The sequence below is a fragment of the Morus notabilis genome, unplaced genomic scaffold, assembly GCF_000414095.1.
Source record: "Morus notabilis unplaced genomic scaffold, ASM41409v2 Scaffold1615, whole genome shotgun sequence".
NCBI classification, from domain to species: Eukaryota; Viridiplantae; Streptophyta; class Magnoliopsida; order Rosales; family Moraceae; genus Morus; species Morus notabilis.
Genome location: NW_010366582.1, coordinates 82,159 through 107,176, shown reverse-complemented (window position 1 = coordinate 107,176; position 25,018 = coordinate 82,159). Strand labels below are relative to the sequence as shown.

General features: G+C 35.1%; 3 protein-coding genes and 1 pseudogene across 4 annotated transcripts; all 4 read right to left on the bottom strand.

Annotated features, from left to right (window-relative positions):
- Positions 1-813: 813 nt before the first annotated feature.
- LOC112094016 lies at positions 814-959 on the bottom strand (annotated as a pseudogene).
- Positions 960-1,341: 382 nt separating this feature from the next.
- LOC21390777 (psbP domain-containing protein 5, chloroplastic) lies at positions 1,342-4,349 on the bottom strand. Its single transcript, XM_010110742.2, has 11 exons — positions 4,178-4,349; positions 3,904-4,079; positions 3,394-3,502; positions 3,028-3,077; positions 2,819-2,886; positions 2,632-2,730; positions 2,365-2,424; positions 2,201-2,260; positions 2,051-2,105; positions 1,859-1,908; positions 1,342-1,734 (listed from the first exon to the last, which is right to left on the bottom strand). Exons 1-11 carry the CDS (start codon positions 4,249-4,251, stop codon positions 1,636-1,638), a joined length of 900 nt encoding a protein of 299 aa, XP_010109044.2. The 5' UTR covers positions 4,252-4,349; the 3' UTR covers positions 1,342-1,635.
- Positions 4,350-5,404: 1,055 nt separating this feature from the next.
- Positions 5,405-11,276, bottom strand: LOC21390776. The gene is made up of 5 exons (XM_010110741.2): positions 11,087-11,276; positions 8,162-10,398; positions 7,519-7,639; positions 6,703-6,759; positions 5,405-6,611 (listed from the first exon to the last, which is right to left on the bottom strand). The coding sequence occupies exons 2-5, from the start codon at positions 10,285-10,287 to the stop codon at positions 5,604-5,606; spliced, it is 3,312 nt and encodes a 1,103-aa protein (XP_010109043.1). The 5' UTR covers positions 10,288-10,398; positions 11,087-11,276; the 3' UTR covers positions 5,405-5,603.
- Positions 11,277-20,930: 9,654 nt separating this feature from the next.
- On the bottom strand, positions 20,931-24,815 carry LOC21390774 (E3 ubiquitin-protein ligase At1g63170). 2 transcript variants are annotated; one of them, XM_024173883.1, is made up of 5 exons: positions 24,542-24,815; positions 23,084-23,941; positions 22,250-22,375; positions 21,882-22,164; positions 20,931-21,621 (listed from the first exon to the last, which is right to left on the bottom strand). In XM_024173883.1, the coding sequence occupies exons 2-5, from the start codon at positions 23,746-23,748 to the stop codon at positions 21,421-21,423; spliced, it is 1,275 nt and encodes a 424-aa protein (XP_024029651.1). In that variant the 5' UTR covers positions 23,749-23,941; positions 24,542-24,815; the 3' UTR covers positions 20,931-21,420. The 2 variants fall into 2 exon arrangements, with proteins under 2 accessions (XP_024029651.1, XP_024029652.1); XM_024173884.1 differs by having other exon boundaries at positions 23,084-23,936.
- Positions 24,816-25,018: the final 203 nt, after the last annotated feature.

The window sequence follows — 25,018 nt, the reverse complement described above, 5'->3', positions numbered from 1 at the left end:
TGTAGGTAAGAAACCTATCAGCAATTCTTGAAGGGCAATGGCAAGCGGCGGACGAATGGTGGAGATGGGAATGGATACCGCTCACGCAGTTATCTTCCGCAGTAAGTTTAAGAAAAATCATGTATATGTATATATGATTTAAAGGTTTCAAGCATGTATGTTTAAAAAGTATAGGTACATATGTATGTTAAAGAAACCGAGGTTGTAGCTAACAACCCTCGTTTTGAGTATTTAAGTTTTAGAACGTTGCAACAGAGCATGTAACAAATAAATAAATTTTAAACATGACGATTTAAATGATTGATTTTAAAAGGGCTTTAAGATGTACTTGAATTTAAGATTTCTCACGAAATCCGTTTTAAAGTCAAAATTAAATGGCCCGATTGAATTGGCTAGTTTTAGAAAGACTTTTAAAGAGCATTTGAAATAAGAGTTCAAATGCTGCTCTGTTTGAAAGATATTTTTAGAACGTTTTATCTTAACTGAAATTAAGAAAAGCTTTAAGAAATTTAGTGATTCACTTATTTGAAATTATTGTTACAAATTATGAAAGTATTCTTTCTTATATTAAAAAAAAAATGTTCCGCAAATTTTAAGAAACCCCAGTAAGTACAAGTTAAAGTTTAAGTTACAGTGGCGGCCTCATAGGAGGGTCGTCACAATATTCAAATCAGATTTTTACTAAAATGGACTGCCACAAATTTAGTCAATTTTCTTCTTATAAAATTACATATATACAAGAGTGAAATTGAAATATTTGGCAAAAATGGGTTATTACTATAACAAAATGATTTTAAAACTTACTACATATTTGAAAAAAAAAATTCATTTAACTACCACAAATTATGACGTAGGCTCCACCACTAGACCTTAGCCCAGCACCCTTCCTTTGTGCAATGGAAGTCACTGACCCAGGCCACGGCCTTCTTGATGGCCCATTTACCCGTCCAGATAAGTATGTTACCCGTTTAAGACTCATTTAGTTTGTTTAAGACTCGTTTAGTTTATTGATTCGAGTTTTTAATTTGAGTTGAGATATAACTTTATGTGAATTTTTCACTATAGCAAAACAATTAAATGCGAATGTTTTTTAGAACCTTTTAGGCTGAGAGCTTTTAACAGAAAAAATTAGATTAACAGAAAAAATTAGATGTGACATTTTCTGAGAACTTTTAACTGTAAAAACTTAAAACTCAGAAATTTATAGTGTTTAGTATGAGAATTTATGTCATGGTTCAAATCATGATTCGTGATTCCCTATAATATTTTCTCACAAAAAATACACATAAATTGAGAATAGTGTTATAAATCATGATTCTAAATCCATACACCAATCGTCCACTTAATCTTCCTACTTACCCCTATTCTATCCTCATTATCACTATCTCACAATTCACTTCCTTTCCGATGTGGGACAAGGACAACACAACCGCAAAAGTTTCAATCTCTTTCTGGGATTAAGTTAAAATCAAACCCAAGTTGTTGTAGCGTGAAGGAATTATTGCATAATTTTAGAGGATTTTGAGTTAAATCTTTTTTGGGTGAGAAATTAAAGAACTTTGTCATTGAACTTGTTACAAGATATGAAAAAATAGCCCGAAAATCCTCAAATGATGAAAAAATAAAAAAATGATATCACCAAAATCTCCAGGGATCCTTGTACGGAGGAACGTATTCCTCTGTTGGAGGGAGAAGACGAAAAGAAGCTACCGTTTTTTCGAGCACAGGCCCCATCTGCACGACACAATGTATAGACTCGTAAGCGGACAAAATATCAATGCAAAAGCATTGCAAAATAAATCTAATTTCAACTGTTTTTTGCTCAAAAAAATAAGCAGAGAGAGAGGAAGAGAGTTACCGTGCTCCACTGCTTGTTGAGGGTTGAAGCATTCAGAGTATACAAATAACCTGCAAAATGCAGTTTCTGTGAGGTTCCTTTATATTTTTAGCTTGAAACTTCAAGATCAGAATCAGTGTAATAAAGTTCAAGCAAGCATGTGTAGATTTTTGTAGATTCACATATTTGCACTCCAGGATATGAAAGGTCTACCATCTCGCTCAGCCGTTGAAGAAACATAATGTCGGAAAATGTTCGATTCTTGAGCCTGCATAGCATAATTGTAAGAATATCAGGAAATCCGAAGAGCATATGACAAATGAATATTTTTCTACTGAATTTACTACAAGAGGACAGACTTACGGTTTTTGTAGGCGACTTACGAACAAGGTACTCATAATACCAGTACGGCACGCCATCGATCTGAATAAGAAATTATGAGAGAGCCTCTTATAATCATATATACTACATAGATATACATAACCACATTTATTTTGTACTCAGCAAGTTGTGGTTCAAAGGCGTACTTCACTAGAATGTGTATCAAGAACTGAACTTTCACTCATTCGCTGACTTGAGGTGACTCGCTGCAAAAGAACCGTGCACATCAGTTTTAACTAGCAATCGCCTTTTACTGAAGCAACACATCTGTGATGGATTTCTATTCTCTATATCAACTTCGAGGTAGATTGTCGAATAGTAATGAACAAATTTTGGAATTGTATTTCTGAGCAATCACATGTGTTAGCCAAACAACGCCTTGACTTTGATGAAAAACACAAGCGGGAAATTACCAGAGCAGCCTTGTCAGACAAAACAGAATCGGCAACATCTTTTGTAGTCCATGTACTCTTGTCCTTGGATTTTATAAACCTTGAATTTGGGGGGCCTATCTGGATTAAACAAAGTGAAATCACAAGCTGCCAGATAAAACCACCGTAGGGAATCACCTTAGCAAGACATTGTTTCATCAGAAGTTACCGTTACTGAGATGATCAGGTTATCAATAATGTCAACACGCTCAGACACAATGCGCAGGCGTGCATCAGCTGCGTGATGTGCGAAACAGTACCCAATGAGTATCATGGACACAATGAGTGTATTCTTTAGCACTATCAAAAACTGATATTGTGATGGCACTCTGAGTACATTCAAGAAAATTTGAACATTTGATTTGAAAATGAACTTACGAGATAGCGGTGCAGCTGATGAATATCGTTCGGGCTTTCTGGATTCCACCCTTCAAAGGGAGGAAAAAAAAAGTCAGGGAGCCTATAATTTAAGATGGGGTGATAATAATTAAAAAAAAAAAAAGAAAGTAGTTTGATTTAAGCATAACTAGTTCAACAGAATCTTGGACTTCAGAAAATATGATCATCTTTTTACACCATTGATACGGTCTCAAATTAACATTACTATCTTGAATTAAAGTTGGGTTAAATTTATGAGCTTTACATGGGTATCAATGAAGGTATTTTTCAAACTTTGAGAATAATTTCCTATTGAAACTATTTACATTCTATGAGCTTTACACGGGTATCAATGAAGACGCATACCATTTGAAGAGGAACTTCTTGGATGGCAACTCTATCGGGTAGAGATAAGAATAAGCATTTATTTCATCAACCAAGGAAGCCATCTTCAAATCCCCCTCCGCAAACGACCCTGCAATTCAATTGCACTAACTATATAACAACTACTACTATAATTGATTGTCAATAATAGAGAATGTTCAGTTCCCAACTTTTTTCTCCTGAAAAAGAAACACCTCTCGCTATGCATTCTGAGTGTTAGTTAACCATTTTGTCCAAACACGTAAATATTTAATAAAAAACCTGAAACATATTTTAAAAAAATAAAAAAAAATAAAATAACTCAACATGTGACATGTTTAGAAAGAGCAATTATAGAGGCGTGAATTTGGGCTAAGATACCATGTTCAGTAACCATATCTCCTAAAAGGTTAAACAATAATTATAAAAAAATTTAACATAGAAAATCAATTGAGAAAAGAAAAACACCCATTTTTCCAGAGGCTGTTAAAAAAAAGTGTGGGTTAAGGTTACCTGAAGATGGGAAGAGTGATAAGAGAGAAGAGGAAAGGCCAAATAGAAGGAAATCCCGTCTCCAAAAGCCATGTTGTGAAGTGGGTTCCGAAGCAACACTTGAGCACGGCTGTGAATATGATGACGCGTCGTGTAAACCACAATTCTTGTGTTGCATCGTAATCCCACTCTGGTTTCTAAGCTCAGACGGAGAAGTAATATTTCAGACGTGGAATTTAGGAAACAAAATCTCGTGTTTTAGAGAGAGAGAGGAGTCGAAAGAAGAGGAAAATACCTGAAGAAGAGGAGATTTTGTGGAAGGAGATGAATGGGTGTGAAGAGAGAGAGGGAAGGAGAGAGAACAACCATTTTTTTTTTCCTTTTGCCCTTTCTCTACCTCATCCACTACACACTGTGATTTTTTTTTTTTTTTTCTCTTTCTAATTCTGGACTTGTATGGGGAGAGAAGACAAGGAGATGTATATAAGTTTGATTTCTCTGCGGATTGCATGAATCCTTTTTCGTGAATAGACCAACAGAATTCCGCCACGTTAGCATATAAAAGCAAAAATACTTTCCTTTCAGAATGGGTTCATATGCCCTTTTTCTTATCTTCCTCCTCTCCGTGTCTCTTTAATAATAACATATCACATTAGCATAATTTTTTAATTTATGTGATAAAATTTTTTTAATTAATGTATCACAATATTATCAGAGAGACACAAAAAAAACACAAGAATTGATTCCGTTTTCTGTTTTGGTTCTCCCCTTTCTTTGGTCGTTTTATTTTGCTTGAGATAGGATTTTTTTTTCTTTTTTTTTTTTTTAAGTTGAGTTAGTTGAAAAAAGAAAAAGAAAACACAGCACTATCTTTCATAAAACAAAAACAAGTCTTAATAAATCTTTAGAACCTTTTTAATTGTATATCGATTGGCTTCAAATATAATACAGAGATAAAATCATTTTAATATCCTGTTATAACAAAATATGCTCTTAATTTTTTGTATTTTTTAAAACATTTAAACAGCATCTCAATTCTCAACGTTTTTAAAAGCGTCTTCTTGATACCTTGAAGCTGAATTTTTAAACATGTAATGTCTAAATTACATTCTTTATTAATTAAATAAAAATAAATTCTTTTAAAAAATCTGAAAATATTTTATATCATTAAAATATTCAAAATAAAAAATTACCAATTTTTTGTAAATTTATTATTTTTTAATTAATTAAATAGAATGATATTAAAAACATTTACGTCTCAAAAATCAATTTAAAAATATCAAGATATTTTTAAAAATATCAAAACATCATTTTAATATTTTATAAACAAAAATACTAAAAAAAATATTTCATTATAATACAGAGTGCCAAAATAATTTTATCCCTGTAATTTAAGCAATCGTTTGGAAAATAATTAAGTATTTCAAGTAGAAATATAGTGCAAGAGGTCAACTTGGAAAGAAGAGAAAAGAAAAGGCATTGGCCACATTGGATAGCAGAAGCAGGCGCTTTATAATCTCAATAACGTTATTGCAACTTTTTCTACTACCAACAGTATCTCTACAATAAGTAATATGTTCCTTTCTAGAGCAGGGCCTACAAAGCTAAACACGGCATTAATACTTGATTTGTCATCGGTGCACGACTAGACATGTTTACAATGGGTACACGACTAGACATGTTTACAACGCAGAAAAATTTATAAAAAAAAAAAAAAAAAATCAAAATCCTCTACTTTTGGGAACATTTTGTTGCCATGACAAGCCCGGTTGACCAACCGCCCCACGGCCAGGTGCCCCATAAAATTGTCCTACATCAGGATGAGAGCCTACACTACTCGGCCGGAGGCCGGTCGCCTCAGCTGAAGGAACCCACCAAGTTCCCTGCTGCTGCTGCCGCCATACAGCCGGATTTTCTGAGCCCTTTGTTGCATTTATAATAGGAGGTTGCAATGGCAGCATTGCCTGATGTGCTTGCTGCTGAGACACTAAATGCGGATGGTTTACAAGCAGCATCTGTTGCTGAAAATTATGCGCTTGCTGCGAGGGTGCTTGCGGCTGCCATTCTGGAATATCGTCATCGTCCTCATTCCAGGGCCTAGCCACAGCCCCACTAAGTCCTTTGTCCTCCTTCCAGTTTCCTGGAATCGGGGAGACATTATTTTGCCCGTATTTATGAATAAGCTCTCTCACTTGCTCAACAGGACGAGAAGTTTGAGGTGCACAAAATGAAGCCACTCCCGAGCCCCTAGTGTGTTTTTGCGAAGAAAAATGAGACACTGGTGGATTTGATCCACCAGAAAAATTAAATTCAGGAAGGTCATCCTCATCCCGGGCAACAGGTGGGCCAAACCCAGGAGGAATATCATCCTCATCATCATCATGTGAAGGTCTAGAGTTCGCAGGAGCTAGGCCCCGAGGTGCGGCCGATTTAGGTGCAAAATTAGAATTCAAAGGTGATTCCTGTTGTCTCCTAGATGTGAAATGTTGCTTTTTTAAGGCGTGTTTGTGGTGAGATGATGATTTGGGAGATATTGAACTTAATTTTCTCCATACAATAACACCAATTAGACCATTATCAATTGCGTTTAGTGCTTCAATGTGCTCTTCGTGGACGATCTTGCCGAGCGTTTCAAGTGTCTTATTATGTGGGGGGCAAAAATAAAGTTCAACACCGGAAGCAGGCTCGGCAAAACCCACTCTCTCATCCAGAATATAGGATTCTGACACCTGCAGGCCAATACATTTTCTAAATATGAACAATGAATTTCCTTGCAAAAATAGGAAAACAAAAACTTGGATTTTATCATATTGATGTTACCTCTTGAAGAGCTGCGCGCTCGGTTTCAGAGGACTCCTTGAGAACGAAATGCACTACCTGCAGAAATTGAGGTTTCATCAGTCAAAATACGTAGTAAACCGACGGGAAAATCTCTACGTTTTTGGTTGTAGGTCTTAGTTTGTCCTCAAGACGACAACAATTGCTTATATTTTTACACCAACAACAATTTCGTCCAGAGTGAAACGCTTCAATTACATTCTCAAGGTTCTATTCATCTCCAGCATAGCAAGTATTATTCCAATTACCCATGCCATTTAAACGAATTTTGATGTAATATCTTACATGCTCTGGTTCAATTTGCCATAAATCTTATATGAACCAAGTTGAAAGAAAATGAATCAGCGAAAACGTTTTTCCTCGAGTATCTAGAGAGAGAGAGAGAGAGAGAATAAATGCCCAAGTGTTGATACGTGAAAATTAATACTGCGGTACTCATTATATAAGCCCCAAGTATAGCCAGATTCAATTAAAATGAATTTCAATCTCGGGAAACTGGAATCAGTTCAGACAACACTGTACGGACATGTGCTGTCCAAGGATGCAGCCAAAAGTTAGAACCCGAGTTTTTGGCTTTATCATCATCTTGTTTATGTTTATTGCCAAAGGCGACCAATTAGAGAAAAACCCATAATGGATCCCTTTTTCACCGACGGCGGACCACATAGAGTGAGGTATTAGCAAATCTGCGTTGCTGAATATCAAAACTGAGAAAAAAGGCTCTTTAATTCTAGAGGAAAGAAAGATATAACAGGATACAGGTTTTATTGTACAATAATGAAAAGAAACTTGCAATACCATGACAGCACGGCTACGGGATAGGGGAAGCTCTTGCAGGAACTTCTCGAATGCTTCGAGTCTGACTCTTCCCTTGATTTCAATAAAACCAGGCCACTCGTTGGCAGAGGTTTTCTCACCACTGCAACAACAAAATAAGATCAGTAAGTGAATATAACGATCTCTCTCTTTGGACTGAACTAAAATTATTTGAAAGTAAATATATCCCCTTAACAGAGCACTTCCAGGAGCAATCCTGTACGGAAAATCAATAAATTACAGTTCCCTTAAGTTTACTTCATTTATTAAATTCTCGTAATCAGAAGATAATTCACAATCTCTTGATATGTAACATTCTTGGTAAAAAAGAAAAAAGTATTCAAGAGCCAATGTTGCGGCTGCCGGTGCAGAATGCAGATAGGTGACTAGAAGATTCAACTTTCCACCTCTGAAGTAAGTTTCAAGAATTGCAAAAGAGTTTCAAGACCATCTATAACAACAATAATTTTAAATGTAATAACTATGCATATTTTTTAGGGATTGCAGTCGTAAATCAGAAGAAGTCTGCCTTTCTGAACATAAAGCCAAAAACAATCAATTTACAACAAGGAAATATTCATAAAAACATTATGACCTCAACATTAAATTAGAAAAGAAAATGTACCTTTTGAAGATGCAAACAAAATTGGCTGTGCTAGAGATATTCAATTGAAGTGAGCCTCCCCATACATGTTCACCCATGGGTGTGCCAGACAGAGCTAGAGTTGTTTCTGTTTTTAGAGGACTGTCATTCGGTTGGACGCCAACATGATTATCTCTAGATTTCGCATCAGTAGAACCATCATCCAATTTTGCATCAACAGGACTGTCATCAGACTTCACATCAGCATCTATTTTGGTATGTGTCACATCAACATTGTCGTGTTTTTCGGAGGAAGCATCCACTACATCTTTCGAAGTTGGATTTGAAGACTTGGTCCCAGAGCCAACCTCAGAGTCATCCTTGCCTGAGACAGGTGTCATTCTCTCAGAATCCAAGGGTAAAATCTCAAACGGTGGCTCTGAATCAAGTGATTCCATGAATTCATCCAGGGAGACAATTGGAGGAAGAAATTCCACATACTTAAATCCATCATCGACAATGAGCCCATGCATTAAATCAGATTCTTCATTTGGATGAAGCATAAGGGGGCATGAAGTCCTATGGCCTTCTAGATTACTATTCTCACCCTGAGCATTTACTTTGTCTTTCTTTACGACAGGTTTTGAATTAGGGATTTCCATCTCTTTATTTTTTGGCTCACTGTGAGCAAGTGAACTTGAACCACCAGAAATATCCACAGGATTGCTATCATCTTGTTCAACCTCAACATGAAACTCACCCTTGTGCGTTTTTTTCACCAAACGTCTAATATCAACATCCGAATCTGGCAAAACTACCATCTGAGCAAGCTCTTCTGCCTTTGCCATCCGCCATTGAGAAAGCTCCTTGGAAGCAAGGTCCTCTGCAGTCATGGAACAAAGTCGTTCAGGTGAAATTTCACCTGCCATAACTCGCTCTATCAACTCTGGATTATTGCGGTCTTTTAAGTTGAACAGAAGAGACCTCCCCTTCTCTTTGTACTTCTTATTCACACCCCCAAACAATTTGAATAATTCTAATTCAATTTCAAACGCCAAATTTTGTGGAGATTGATATGCTTGTTCCACCCTATCTCCACCCACTTCTTCATGATCCGACTTTGGTTCTCCAGCATTTTGACTTTCCTTTTTCTCAGCCATATCTAAGTCAGGATCCAATACCCAAGATAGCCCATTTCCCTGCAAAAGCTCATCTTTAACAAAGAAGTTCTCACTGAATGGCACATCTTCATATGACAAAACATTACTTGAATGAAATTCTCTGCCATCACACATTGAGGACAGTGTTGAGCCACCAGTTCTTGCATCACCCAAAATCTTTCGAGATTCACCTTCCCCACCGTGATTTTCCTGAGTAGAAAAATTTCTAGCAAAATTGTTAGATACTTTAGCTGCGCGGTCAACAGCATCAGCTGCAATTGATCCAGCAGGTTCATTATTCTCCTCAGTTCCTGAGCAGTTTACAGCTTGACCAGGATTTTGCATATCTGAAGGTTTATTTTCTTGCTGAGTAACCAAAGAAAATGCAGCAGTTAACTGTTCCCTCATCTTGGACCTCACAGATTCAGATGATTCTGATGAAGCCTTAGCGGGTGGTTGTACTCTTGCAGTCTGATTTTTTTGACTTGACATCCGCTGTGAACCAGATTTATTAGAAAAGGAATCTGCCTTTACCATTTTCTTATTAGGCGTTGGGGAATTTTGTGAACCAGGAGAATTTAGCATAGATTCCAACTGCACGTTTCTCTTATTTGGTGCAGACATTTGCTGCAACCATGGTCTATGTTGCATTTCTGCTACCCGCTTTTGTAGCATTGACATATTTTCATGGTTCTGTGAAATAGGTTCCATAGGTGTCTTGCGCTTAAATGGTGCCGACATTTGCTCCACATTGTTTAGCATGGATCCAATCTGTCCTATTTGAGTCTGGGACATCAAGAACTGCTGTGGTTGCAAGCTATCATTACCCTTGCCTTCCATCTGCCCCATTTGCATCTCTGAAGATGGAAATCCTTGCGATAAGCGATTATCAGAGATTAGTGACGTTTGATTGTTTGGTGCAGGAAACTGCTGCGATACAGGATGGCCAGATATATATCCTACAGAACCAACCACTCCCATTTGCATTTCTGATATTGATGAGTCCATCTTGTTCAAAAGGGGTTCCAGCTGACCAATTCGCGTGCTTGGTATTTATTGGCAACTGTTGCGAGGCAAGGTTGCTCGACATGCAAAACTAGCCAAACAGAAACATCACCTCTGCGATTAGGAAAAAAAAAAATCTCTTAGCATGATCTCTTCTGGAACTCTTTCCTAAAAATTCTCTTTTTTCTTATAATAAAAGAAAGTGAAAACCATGGAATGGAAGTATGGAACACAAGAGCAGCGGCGGAGCCAAATGGTCGTGAGTGGGGGCAAGTGCCCACTCAAGTTTCAGAATTTTATTTTAATCCTAAAGTTTACCAATTTTAGCTATGCTCTCATTTTATATGAACAATTATAACTACACCCCTACTCATAATTAAAATATATAACTACGTCTCCGTTAATAAGAAAAGTGAAACCATAGAGTCCACCTTGTCCTTCACGTCTATTACTTTTATTACGGTAGAGAAAATTCCCCTCGTATTTTTCATTAAAACATACTCAATCGTGAGAAAAAAGAATTATTAAAACGCATAATCTATCTTTCTCCCTCTAAAAACAGCAATTATAGGATCATGTTCAAACAAAGAAAATAAATTGATAAAAGGACTGAGATCTCCGAAAACAAAAACTTGAAATTTCATGAATCTTAATCCAAAAACCCTAATTTCAGAAATACCACACCAGAAACAGCTCAAGGAGATAATTATACATATATCCAATTCATATGACAGCGACAGGAGAGCGAAAACATAAACCCTAGACAAAAGTAGGAAAATTCAATAGAAGCAAGAATACTTACGCACAGAAAATCAGCACGAGCTAGGGCTTCACAACGAATAAGGCGGTCGTGAAGAGTTATCGATTCGCGGGAGCTTATCCAGGCAGAGTCGAGGAAGGAAGATAAAAAGTCGGCCACAGAGGCGGGCTAGGGTTTGGCTCTGAAAGCTTCGTCTGGTTTAGAGAGAGAGAGAGAAATTAGAGATAGAGAAGCCTAGAAGCCTAATCTGAATATGACTACTATAATAATAAGTATATATATACGAGGCGGTTTTCTGTATGAGAACTGGAGAGCGATTCTAGAGAACCGATTGCTACACACGTGTTTAACCCTTTTGCATAATCAACTCACCGCCAAAATGTTTTTAAAACATTCAGCCCGATCTTAAAGCCCAAACAGCTTAAAATATTTTTAAAAAAATTTAAAATAAGGGTGTTCGGGTCTTCTCGGTCCGGTCCAAATAAAGTTTTAGGGCTTACTCGTTTAGAATTTAATTTAAATATAATTCTTGAGTTGAATTTAAATTATAACTTGAGTTGAACTTACAATTTGAATTTGTATTTGGTTATGTACATTTAAGTTATGGTTTGGGATAAAAATCTTTTTGAGTTTGTATTTGAGTGAGTCAAAACTTAAATTTGTATTTAGATAGTATTTTAATAAAAACTCAACGCTGATAAAAAATTTTAATAGGGTATATGGGTCGGGTTTTATTCGTCTTTTCGTTGTCAACGCATAGAAAAAAAAATCATCTCAATCAGAATTAAAATGAAAAAAGTTATTAACATTTTTAAGCATAGAAAAAATATTATTTATTAATTTGAGTTTGAGTTTCTGAACTCGAGTTGAAGGAGAAACTTGAATTCGAGTTTTAGTCCTAAACTCGAGTTTGAACTCGAGTTTAAACTCGAGTTTAAACTTAAAAGAATATGAACTCAAATAAAGTTGTAATTCGAATTGCCTTTTTTCCATCCACCATTCTCTGTGAACAAGTTTGTTCAACTCTCTTTTTTTTTCTTTTTTTGTTTTTACTTTTTCTAATTCTTTTTTTTTTTTATCTTTTTTTCCCTACTAGTAGAACTCCACGCACAGAGAGTAATTTATATGTTAAGTTGTAATCATCATGTTATTACTAAAAGTATATAAAATATGAATATAAAATCTCAAAGGGGACCAAAATGAAAAAAAAAAAAAAAAGAGTGTTAGTGCAAGAAGTAAAAAAAAAAAAAGTAGTAAAAAAAGGATTAAAATGAAAAAAATAAATAAGTTTTAGAACAAAAGAAACTAAAACGAAAAAATAAAGTATCATACAAAATTAAAATATATATATAAAAAAGGACCAAAATGAAAGAATAAATAAGTTAGGGCAAAAGAAATCAAAATGAAAAAATAAAATTTAGGACAAAAATAAAAAAGGGGCTAAAATGAGAAAATGTATAATTTTTAGGATAAGAAAGAAAAAAAAAGACAGTTCATTGTACCAAAGGGTCGGGTTTGTTCTTCTTTCTGCTATGCTAGCCTACCCAACTCATATTTCTCTCCGTGCATGCTTAGGTCGAACGATCTGTATTTGCAACACTAACATAAGGGTGTCACTATAATTTTCTTAGAAAATGAGCAACCTAAAATTGGAGATAAATATTTTGAGAAAAGTACTTAGTTTGTATGGCGGTTATTTATGTCATTTTAAATAGTTGGATATCGTTGTGACATTTTATTTTTTTTATTAATTGGATGCTAATTATTTATTTTTAAATGGAATGGTATAAAAAATATTTTTAATCATCTTAAGTAGTATTTTTGACTTTTTTTCTTGTAAATTTTAGGGAAATTCGGTCGATGGCCGTTAGCCCACAAAGAATTTTAGGCCACGGTCTTTTTGTTTAGGCAAATGATCGCTACTCACTATACTCATTTGCTTTTGTGACTTTCTAACTTTCTATCTTCTTCTTCTTCTCTCAAATATGGATCTTCTGGATCTTGAGAAACATAGCACGAGAGAGAGAAAGTAGCGTGCTTGACTTATCAGAAATGCTGAGAGAGAGAAACTATTATTCGTTCAAGAGAGAAACTGTTAGCGTGTTGGAAGGAGTTTTAAGGGTTTTCCATCATTTTCAATTCCATACATATTACAGCTCGGCAATTTACTTAGTTTCATAAAAAGAGAATATATATTCAAAAAGTCATGTGAAAAAATGAAGTGCCTGTTTGGAATCATTTCTAAAAATATTTTTCAAGAACTAAAAACTGAAAATGCACTCACAAATGCGTTTAACACCGCATTTCTTGAAAAACAAAAACTGAAAACGTCTTTTACTTATTCCTAAAAAGTCAGCAAAACTGAAAATGATTAAGCATCATTTTCAGTTTCCCATTTTCATTTTCTCTGCCCACACCCCTGCCCTTTTCCAACTGTCGACTGCACCCTCTTCTCCGATCTCCCTCGACCCCCCCTTTCCTCCGATTTCCCATTTTCATTTTTCCCCTCCTCGACCTCGCTGCCCCTAACCACCCCCCTCCTCATCCGACTCCGCCGCCACCCCTTCCTCCACCTCACCAGAGTCAGAACCCTGGACGATGACTTCTTCTCTGGCGAAATTATTCCTCCGACGCATTTTCAGAAATGATTCCAAAATGAAAATGAAAACGTTTTCGTTTTTATTTTCATACAGAAAACAAAATCATTTTGAAATGAATTCTAAATGCACCCGAAATTTTGCCATTATTCCTAAATTTTAAGAGCATGTTTATGATAGGATGAGTCAAAATTTCTTACCGGAAAGGTATTTTAATCACAACTTTTATATGGCTAAAAAGTAAAAGGGCATACCAAATTATAATAATGCCTTCCACATGTAATTTTTGTACATGTTGACTTTGCATCAAAAGGAAAGAGAAAGTGAGCAATGATTCTATTTCTCATCTAATAATGTGTTTACTTATATCTCTAAGAGAGCTCTCTAAATTTTAATTAAAATAGCTTTTTAGCCATTTTATTAAACTATACTATCTATTTTGACTAAATAAATATTATTTTAATATTTATTGAATTTAAAATATAAATAATTTTATTATATTTAAAAAATCATCTTTGCATTTATTACAGCTAAAAGAATAAAATAATACAAAAAAATAAAATAGCTAGCTACTTCATGCTAGTTATATTTAGTTAATGTGGAATGCATTCTCTAAAATAGCAAATCATATAGCTAATGGTTCGAATGGAGAAAAGCTATAAAAAAAACTAAATTGTTAGTCATTTTAGCTAAAAACATAAAATAGTTAGCATGGTTGGAGTTGTTCTGTCACGCCCCAGGGCAAGGGTCGGTGATGTGGAGCTCGATCAGGGGTTAAACACGATTAAGAATAAAATATTAAGGAAATTTCCAAAACGAGCCCCACTCTTGTGCAGAAAATAAATTACAAGAACGTCTCAAGAGGCTAAAACTCCTGCCTCTAATACTGTTTAGGGCTACACCCACAGGGTCTTTCAGTATCGTACATACATGACACGTAAATAATATTACATTACAGACATCAACCACAGTCTAGAAATCCAAATATCAGAGTTTACAGAATTTACAAATTCTTACACAGGGAGGATGACCACAATCCTCTCCAAATCAGGTGGTAGCAATCTAGCTCAGCTACTCCGCACCGCTTCTAGAATTTCCTAGGAGGGGTTTAATATTTATTAAACAAAAAAAACGTGAGCGCAAGGCCCAGTAGGATATAATTTGAAATAATTTATAAATAAATGAATAAATAAAAGGGCGAGTAAATAAGTAAATGAATAAGTAAATAAAATATGACATTCAGTCCTAATACAACAGCCGGAACCTCACATCCTTTTTCTCAAAGGAAATATATATGAAAATATCTGTATTACAGGCATCAGCAAGTAATTTATACTATGATAAATTACATACACAACCACGTGCACAAGCCATATCACCCCCGGGCCGGGTTTCGGGTTCTGCCCCCAAGGATGCACTCTCCACATCCTATCTTGGCCATCAGCCGGTTTACCAATTCGCAAGATGTTTTATCTTAAGAAATCATTCATTAAACTTTATGAAATCGTTCATTATAATCTCATGAACTACAACAAGCCATGAATCCCATGAACTACAACAAGCCATGGTCCCATGTACTACAACAAGCCATGGGTACCATGAATTACAACAAACCATGGGGAATAAGTAAATAAAATATGACATTCAGTCCTAATACAACAGCCGGAACCTCACATCCTTTTTCTCAAAGGAAATATATATGAAAATATCTGTATTACAGGCATCAGCAAGTAATTTATACTATGATAAATTACATACACAACCACGTGCACAAGCCATATCACCCCCGGGCCGGGTTTCGGGTTCTGCCCCCAAGGATGCACTCTCCACATCCTATCTTGGCCATCAGCCGGTTTACCAATTCGCAAGATGTTTTATCTTAAGAAATCATTCATTAAACTTTATGAAATCGTTCATTATAATCTCATGAACTACAACAAGCCATGAATCCCATGAACTACAACAAGCCATGGTCCCATGTACTACAACAAGCCATGGGTACCATGAATTACAACAAACCATGGGTTTTAAATACTTTTCTTTCGCAAACAAGCCCCTTTCTTTAAAACATTTGGAAGACCAAAACTCTTTTTGAAAACAGGCTCACAAAGAAAAAGGGTAAGAAATCATACCTCGTAAATACCAAACCTGTGGCTAGCGGTGCACTATTCCGGCTTCCGCTTCCTCAAGCCACTCTATCCGAGTCCTCAGCTAGCACTGATACAAGACAACACTTTAGGATTCAATTCTCATTCCTAAAGTAATTCAATCTCAATTATATCCTTTTGATTTCCTATTAGTGTGTCATAATTCAATTACCGGCTCCACAAACCATTTCATGTTTCAAATCATCATTCCAAGGCTTTTCAATCTCAAAACATGGATTAAAGATGCTAATCCATCTACTCTAGGTCCTCAAATGAAGCTAATTTGGGTCCTACTCGAAAACTGAGGTCAAAACAACATTTTTCAGGCAAAACATGGTCAAACTCTGTGTACACCGGTTGACCGGTGACAGCGCAATGCAACACCAATGGTCAACCGGTGGTGTGCAATCTGGTCGACCGGACAGGTCGACTGGTGAGGCCAATGCAATCCGGTCGACCGCACAGGTCGACCGGTGAAGAACAGCAGTGCGAGAAAACTCACAAAATCAGTTTGCAAACCTACAAATCCAGTCCCAAATTAAAATATCTCAAGGGACAACACCTGAATCCGGGTTTTAGGTACTAAATCAAGTCTAAAGAACCCGAGATCTCCAATTTCTACCATGTTTTTACTCAAAATCCATCGAAATCCGTTTTGAACCAAAATAGGTTTTCAAATATGAAAAATCCGAGATTCAAGAGAGGTTTTTCAGAAATCTTACCTCAAATCCTTCTCTTGACGTTGAAAACTTCTTTAAATCTTTCCTTGGTTCAAGATCCGGTTGCTTTGAGACAAAAACAGGAGAAAGAGACAACCGAGAGAGAGATAGAGAGTGAGAGAGTGCTTGGGAAGGAAAGGAAAGGAAGGAAAAAGAAAGAAAAAGAAAAAGAAAGAAAAGAAAAATGGACAGGTGTCAAACATTTAAAATAACAGTCCATAAATGTGTCCATACACACTTCTAGGTAAAAATGTAAATATTGAGAATATTTAAATACCTTGAAATTATTTAAATTTACACGTTAGAAACATTTATTAATTAATAACTAATTAATTAATTCAGATTAGGCACACTAATAAATTTCAATTACCTTAATTAATCTTATTTTATTTTTCGGGGCGTTATATGCTCTTGTGAAATAAGTAATAGAGATTTAGTGAGTCCCACATAATATAAGAAATGAGGAAAAGGAATGTCAATCCTTACACCACCGTTAGTATTGATTTCTTGTCAAAGAGAATGAGTGCTAAATTTACTTATCCACCCTTAATGAATTATTGTATAGTCAATAATTAGTTAATTGTGTAAAAGAACATTTTGGTGATAACAATTATAACATTGTTATTCTTAATTTTAGTAACATGAGAAAGGGAATGGATTTGTTTCCTATTACTTCATCTAATGGTCAAGTAAACACTTAAAAGGAAATGAATGACTATTAACCTATTACGTTACATTCCTTTCCAATCTCATTACTTTTCCCATTAAATTATTTATTCTAAAAAAAAGGTGAAAAAAACCTAGGGCCTTGTTCAGTTCACGATTTGAGTTTTTAATTTCAGTTTTGCTATAGCTAAAAGCTCTCACAAAAATTCATATCTAACTTTTCTATAACAGTTAAAAGCTCTCACATAAAGTCACATTTTAGGTCGAATTGAAAACTCGAATATTCCAATCCGTAAAATATCCAATATGCAAAATCTAAAAAGGTTTTGGATCAGACACAGATTGAGATTTTTCCAATTTGAAAGTTTTGGATCGGACACGGATTGAGATTTTCTCAATTCAAAAGTTTTGGATCGGACACGGATTGACCTCTAATCTGTGAATTTTAATCCATGAACACCCATAATTATCATTATCATTGTTTGTTGATGACGTCATATTAAATGTTTAAAGGATAGATTCTCTGTTGCAATAGACAGCTTTTACTTATATTTCAATTGGACCCACGACAAATCGCACCGCAAACAATCGTCTGATCTCACCCTACCGGTAGGGGATTTTAGCTCACCCTACCGTAAACATTCCCAAATTTTAATATTAAAAGTCAATATGTTAAAACTTGGGTTAGGCAGTGGCCCCACTTACTACCATGTGACTCTACCCCTACTCATGTGCTTTAATATAATATAACTAGGTTTATATCTTTATCTTTACATACATAAAAGAGTCAAAAGAGGTTTTCTCTCCTTTAACCATGTGTCAATCTCTCCTTTTTCTTTCATATTTTGTTTTTTGTGTTTCACATTTTGTAATTCTTTATAATTTTTTCTTTCTTTTCTTTTCTTTTTTCACTTAAAGTTCCTATATAATTTATTGTTTTGGTAGCCTCTACAGTGAGACTCCTAAAAAAACTCACCAGTGTAACACTCTGTTTTGATCGTTTTGAATTAAGTTATTGATAATCAAATATGCACAGGTCCGTATTAAAAATTTACAGAGCGCCGCACAGAACTGCTACCTCTGCAGATCTGACCGTTGAAAAAATAATCTAACAGTCAAAACAAAATGTTCCACTGGTGGTTTTTTAGGAGCTCTCACCGTAGAGAAACCCTTATTTTTTGTAATGTGCATTTTTAAAATACTTTTTTTTTTGTCGACACAATTTCTTTCCAATATATCCTTAAGTTTTTGTTTTGTTTTCATTTTTGCCAACGGCTCATGTACATCGTAATTATTTTCGATGTGTTTTTTTGAAATAGTTTTTTCTTTTCCTCTCATGCTCCTTTTAAATAATTTGTCACAAATGAGTTTTATATCCAAAGTGATCCTTATAAATATTTTTTTCTAATTGACTCACTAAAACAATTTTTTCTCAAATATGTCGTTTTTAAACAATTTTTTTTTTGGCACAACACTTGTAACTATTGATTTTATGATAAATACATATTTTCTAATTTGTCATTATTGAGGTAATTTTTAAAAGAAACTCAAAAGCACTTAATTCTGTATAAATAAATTTTCCATTATGTAGTAAATAATAAACTACTTAGATAATCTCAACACGATAATAAATGTGGAGCACGTTCTCAAACTAATTATTAAATAAATATCAAAATTATTGTGTTCTTTTATACAGAAAGAAGGTAATCTTTTTAACTTAAATTTGATGGATTTGTTGGATCCTTCTACTCATAAAAAAAAAGAATAAGAAAATTGTTGAACTAACTTTTAGAGTGCATGGGCCTAAAGTTTTACCCGTTATACTTGATTAATACTTTTTTGACTAATATAGCCTATATTTATTTCACTAATTTTGTTCAGTTCAACTCAGTTTGAATAGTGAGCACAGTTTAAACTGGTGTTTGGTAAGCATGCAGTTTGAATTATATTCTCCGTTTAAACTGAATTAAACAGCATAACTTAGAGTTTAACTCCCCCTCAAGTTCAATCGTTCAAACTATTTTTGAACAGTAAAGTGTTCACTCTGTTTTTCACACCTACCAAACACAAATTCGAATTGTATTCCCTGTTCAAATTAAATTTTAACTACACATCCAAACGTCAATTCAAACTACAATTTAAACCACATAGTTTGAATTTTTCTGTTCAAATAAAAAAGTTCAAACCAACAAAATTCAAACTAACGAACCAAATGAAGGCATAGTTATTTAACTAAAAATAATATTAATAAAAAATAAATGATAAAACTCAAACTTATGCACTCTAAGAATTATTTTATCTCTTTTTCCCTAAAAGAATTTAAATTAATTAGTCCAAATAAAGACTCTCTTCTTCCACCTATCCTACCCTCCCTTTTCTCCCTCCAACTAAACAACTGGCCCTCCACCTCTCTTCCTCCAAAAAAACACACATTTTGTCACTTGTAAAGTTTGTCGTTGATTTTATTTGACAAATGATGAGTTGCTTTACTTTAAAATTTGAAAATCTTGTGGCAGGAAAAAAGGGGAAAAAAGAAAACATTATTGTGTCAACTTGGGTTTGTTTGGTAAGTGGGTTCAAATTGAACCTTTAGAGTTTGAACATGATGTGAGGTTGTGTGGAGTTTAAATCTGAGTTAAAATCCTGAAAACTCAAGGGAAACTTTAGGTTTTGAAATCCTTTTATTTTTTAAAAACCCCAGAATTTAAACGTACATCAAGAGTTCAAACTCCTTTTTATTTTTTATAAAATAAACACAAATTTAAACCCAAATTTGAGTTCAAACCCTTCAACCCTCTAACCAAATAACTCCTAAATCACTCGATTACATTTCAAAATAAAACTAAAAAGAAAAAGAAAAGGTTTGAGGATTTAACCATCCAAAAACTAATAACATATAATTTTATACCTAATTCTTTATAAAAAGGGCAATTCTTAAGAATACCCTTTAAAATGAAGCTCCTTTTTTATCTTTTTTATTTTATAATAAATAGATTTTATTTTAAAATGTTTGCATTACGGATTAATAATGTACAGTTAGAAACAAAGATAAAATTCTTTTTTTTTTTCAAAAAAAAAAGAAGATAACAACTGAAATAAGCATATTTCCTTAAAGTTCCATCCAACTCAAAAAAAAAAAAAAAAATGATCTATCAATCAAGCGTCGTTGTAACAAAAAAACTTAAACAAGTTTACATATGATTCGTGAAAGACACAAATTGCTATGAAGCCAACTTGACTGAAGATCTCAATAGCCCCTGCTTTTGGGTTTACTCTATTCATTCGTTGAGCGAGAGAGCTTTGGGGGCAGAGAATTCACAGTAAAAAAGCACCAATGAAACCAATATAATGAAGGAAGAGTAAACACAGATGCTGAAAAAAAAAAAAAAAAAAAAAAAAAAAAAAAAAAAAAAAAAAAAAAAAAAAGAAGAACAAACGAATAATTTCAGAAGGAAAAAAAAAAAACAAAAAATGAATGGGTACAAAAAGCACAAACGCAACAAAACCCATATATATAAGCAAAACGAAAAAAAGGTATCATCGTTTATTAAAGGATGTTATTTTCGTATTAAATGGCTTAAGAAATGAATTTAAAATGGGTAAAAAAAGTGTCAACATAGACTTAAATTAAAGGAATGGCAGTCTTATAAATATGATTAGCAAAAGGTGACTTGTTGTTAAGTGTGTTTCTTTGAAAAAATTAAAGTGACAAGTGGCAAACAAAAGACTAGACTGGCATCTGAAGTGAAGTCTGTAATCTGTATTTAGCTGTAATTCTCACTTATAAAAATTGAGTTGTACCTTTTTCTAATTAGGTGACATGTTCTTCATGGCAAAGAATATATTAATATCAAGCCAATTGTCCACTGCATTATATGTACATGTATTATAGAGGAGAGAATGAGAACAGAGGGATACATTAAAACAAGAAGCCATCTATGACGACTCCAATGAGCAAATCTAGGAGCATCTTCATTTGTGTCGTAAATACATAATTGATTTCAAGTGACACTGCCGACAGAAGAGAGCTATACATTTGCCCGTGACACCACCAAAGGCAATTCCCTGCTTACCTACCTAACTATAGCCTCACCCCAAGTGGGGGGAAAAAAGGGGTGAAGAAAAGAAAAGAAATCCACTCGGCGCAATCAGCCATCCATGTTAAAATTGTTTCTTGCATTGAGATTAGCTAATTTAGTCGTCTTATTGAGATATGGTACTTGCCAAAGTCCAAACCATTGCTTTCCCTAGTAATCATCATTTTGGTGACTGCCATTTGCCCCTGCGAGTGAGCTCAATGGGCTCGCACCTACCTCGCTTTTACAAAGAGGGCATGACGCATTGATCTTTAACCACTTATCCACGCACTCCTTGTGGAAAAAATGAGAACAGGGCAGTTCCCTTAGCTCATCGTTGTTGGCATACTTTGCCAAGCAGATGCAGCAAACCTACAGAAAGTAAGCAAAAATATATGCCTTGTAAAACTAGTCAACAGCAAAACTGAACTGAAAGGATATTAAAAAAAAAAAAAAAAAAAGAGAGATTGAAACCCCTTTCGTTGACTGTAACTGAAGCCCCCTATATTATTTTCATAATGGAAGTTCGTTATCAATGTTGAGCTTTTCGTGCATTATTTAATGAATTGGAAAAATTCGTATACCTATATTAAGTTTTGTAACATGCTAAATTCACTACGTGGTATACTTACCGCATCTTCCCCAGAAATCACACGCTCTTTATCAGTTCCTGCAGCAATAATTCCCCCTTCAGAGGCACCATCTCTATCATCTCCGTTTCTATTTTTCTTCAACTTGAACTTATATGTCGGCAGAGCATCAATTGATTCAGAAGTGGCCCCTCGGTTCTGTGTCAAATCCTCTCTAAACCCAAGCGCGGATATTATACAAGGAAGACAGCAGCATATTGTTGCACATAGAATAAAAGGCATGGCATATCCAATACAACTAAAGGTGAGAAATACTATACATAACCTGCAAAGTGAAAAGAAAATTGCAATGAGCCCAGATTCCCACAACTTCCAGAAAGGTCAGATGTAATGAATGCTTAGAGCAATACCTATACAAATTAGGAGCCTCATTCGCAGATGAATGTCCTCCAAAGATCCAAACGTTGCCAACCACAAACCAAATCGCAAAGAAGCAATCCAACGCCATTTTGAAGTATTCCACAAGTGCTTTGAGTCTGATGAAAAGAAAGCAAATTACATCAGACAAGTCATCAGCTAACATTGGTCAAGTGGATTTAACTAAAATAGATATGTATGCTTTCGCATATCGATAAAAGGAGAGCAGCATTGGATTTAGGGCATTGTCAAATTGGTTTACCAAAGAAGGGAAAGAGTATAAATTCTCCAACTCCTTTGTGCCAAATACCAACACTCATAACACCACACTACTTGTCTAAAAAATTAGAGGTCCCCAGTAGACTACAGGTTAAGAAATTTTGATATACTATAAAGATGGCGTGGACCTGCATTATGTTGAACAAAAATGTATCGCGAAGACCTCCTATAATTCAAAATAATGATACACCTAGCCTGCATTAGCTCTCTATTCAACAGCAATTTCCTATAAGCGCGAATAGAAACAAAGGGCAAGTGCATATAATCACGAGAACAACAAGAATTCCACATGAAATATTTCAAAATTTCCCACCAAGTTAACTCTCTCCAGTCTCAAAAGAACAAAATATAGTTCAAGTTTCACTGCTGATAAGTTAGCCATAGATTGTCAAATAATACAGAATCTGGTGAAGATCTATAAGAATAATAATTACAACACAAAACAATCATATCAACAAAAAAGGGAAAATACATGAAAATAAGAACAGTAACCATGCGACACTTTGTTGAATCCCAGTATCCCAAAGACAAAACAAACAAACTCATACCTTGCATTCATTATTTCAGAGCCTTGGCGGCTTCTATGAGATGAAGCACCACTCTGACGATCTTCCCCTTCAGGCATCCTACTAACTGAAAGAGAAAAGGGCACTGCAGGAACATTAATCTGAGAAGTCTGACGAGGTTGAGCAGAATCTTGCTCTGAAAGCTGGTTATGATGACGGTAACGCCAATAAAGAAGAGGAAGAGTGGCAACACATCCAGATGCATAGCCCACAATCCACGCAAATAATGGTGTTCGTGGATGCTCATGCCTTGACAAGGACAAAACAACAATAGATGCAACAATTTGACCAATTGTGAGAACTAGTTCGATGGATATCCATAATCCTGAATTCAATGGACTACGGCGGTGGCGAGTATCCCCTCTCCTTGCGAACGAGGAGTTCCTAGTGTTTGATCCATTAGAGGAGGAAATCGGAGGAAGAGTCGTGGGTACTATGGCACTGCTCGAAGATCTCTCTAGCTGTGATGTATTTAAGCTGATTGAAGGTCTACTATGTGTATGAGATGAGCTAGATGCGAACCCATCACTACTCCCAGCTATGTCGATAACGTGCTCACTGCCGTTACTACTTTCTAGCCGCTCCATTAACAAAGGGAAAGTATCGGTTAAACTTTCAAGGTGAATCCCCGGTGCAGCAACGTCCATCTAACTCCACCAACGCAATTGGGAATAAAGAAAGCATTCATAGAACTGTAGCACAAAAATAAAAGTTTTCCTTCCCTTCTCTAAAATGTGGTACACAACATTTTACTCTTGACAAAAAGGCTCGCTGAGTTGCACTGCTTGACATAAATTACGTACCACTGCGAGACGTCAAGAACTTCGAACAAAATCTGTTCTGGTTAGAAGCAAAAATATCATTATTCAGATTGATACAACAACACAAGAATAATAAAACAAACAAAAAGAAAGACAAACTAGCCCTTTATTGAGAAAGAAAAACAATTGAAAGCCCTAGTGTTCATTCTTTTGACCCACCAATAACAGATTCAATAATGATTTCGCCTAAAAAGGTCGACTACACGAGCTACGACATAAAACATGTTTAAATTCCACCCAAAAATCAGTTTTCTCCTCTTTTTCCCGGATTTTCCCAGCAACCAAACGACTTTACACACGAATTAATTCCATAATGAAAACATCGAATTCCCCAATTCTAAGCAATGACCTCAGCTGTATCAACGAAATTACCAAAAACCCTAAAATTCAAGAGTTGACTAAAAACCTTCTAAGAATTATCCAACAACCCTCAAAGAACCATCAGTTCAACAAAAGCACGAAAAACCCGCCCCAAAGATTCGGATGTTCCTCGACCCCCAAAATTCCCCATCCAATTTATCAAAAAAATTAAACAAAAATTAAAAAAAATCACCATTTCCAATATCTCCAAAAAAAAAAAAAAAGTCCGTTTCAAAAATAAACAGAGCGAAGAAAATACCAGATAGGGTTTTGATCAACCGGAACCTCCATTGAAAGGCGAATTGGGCCTTGGGAGTGATCGAAACGGCGTCGTTGCGAAATTTCACTGATTCTGGTAATGAGATTGAGAAACACTAGAGACCAAGATTGGAGATTGAACCAAGAGAAAGAAGAGTCATGAGATGACGTCAGCTTTCTTTGATTTTGATTTTGAAATTTTTTTAAAAAAATATTTCTAAATCGGCCTGTTACCGTATCTCCGGTTGCTTGGCCGCGTGGCCTGAGAATATATATATATATATAAGAAGATAAAGAGAGTTTCTTTCCGTTTTTTAATTGTGCTTCCTGGCTGCGACTGCATCCAAATTCCAAAGTTCCACTTGAGAGATAAAAGGTCGATTCTACCCCCTCCCCCACTCCTCATTGAAGTTCTCGAAGAACTAAATATCATTTCGGGTTTGTCGTCGATCGTCATTCTCTAGTAAATTGACAAAAA

Bases quoted from the DNA above. Each gene is read 5' to 3' on its own strand.
- LOC21390776 (XM_010110741.2), bottom strand. From the start codon at position 10,287: ATGGACTCATCAATATCAGAAATGCAAATGGGAGTGGTTGGTTCTGTA. The intron at 7,640-8,161 runs GTACATTTTCTT...TTGTTGTTGCAG, and splicing joins TTTGTTTGCATCTTCAAAAG to TGGTGAGAAAACCTCTGCCA. The intron at 6,760-7,518 runs GTATTGCAAGTT...CAATTTCTGCAG, and splicing joins CCCGTAGCCGTGCTGTCATG to GTAGTGCATTTCGTTCTCAA.
- LOC21390774 (XM_024173883.1), bottom strand. From the start codon at position 23,748: ATGGACGTTGCTGCACCGGGGATTCACCTTGAAAGTTTAACCGATACT. The intron at 22,376-23,083 runs GTATGAGTTTGT...TCTTTTCATCAG, and splicing joins TCTGAAATAATGAATGCAAG to ACTCAAAGCACTTGTGGAAT. The intron at 21,622-21,881 runs GTAAGTATACCA...TACTTTCTGTAG, and splicing joins TGATTTCTGGGGAAGATGCG to GTTTGCTGCATCTGCTTGGC.
- LOC21390777 (XM_010110742.2), bottom strand. From the start codon at position 4,251: ATGGTTGTTCTCTCTCCTTCCCTCTCTCTCTTCACACCCATTCATCTC. The intron at 3,503-3,903 runs GTAACCTTAACC...ATTGAATTGCAG, and splicing joins ATCACTCTTCCCATCTTCAG to GGTCGTTTGCGGAGGGGGAT. The intron at 2,731-2,818 runs GTAACTTCTGAT...TGTTTAATCCAG, and splicing joins ACCTGATCATCTCAGTAACG to ATAGGCCCCCCAAATTCAAG.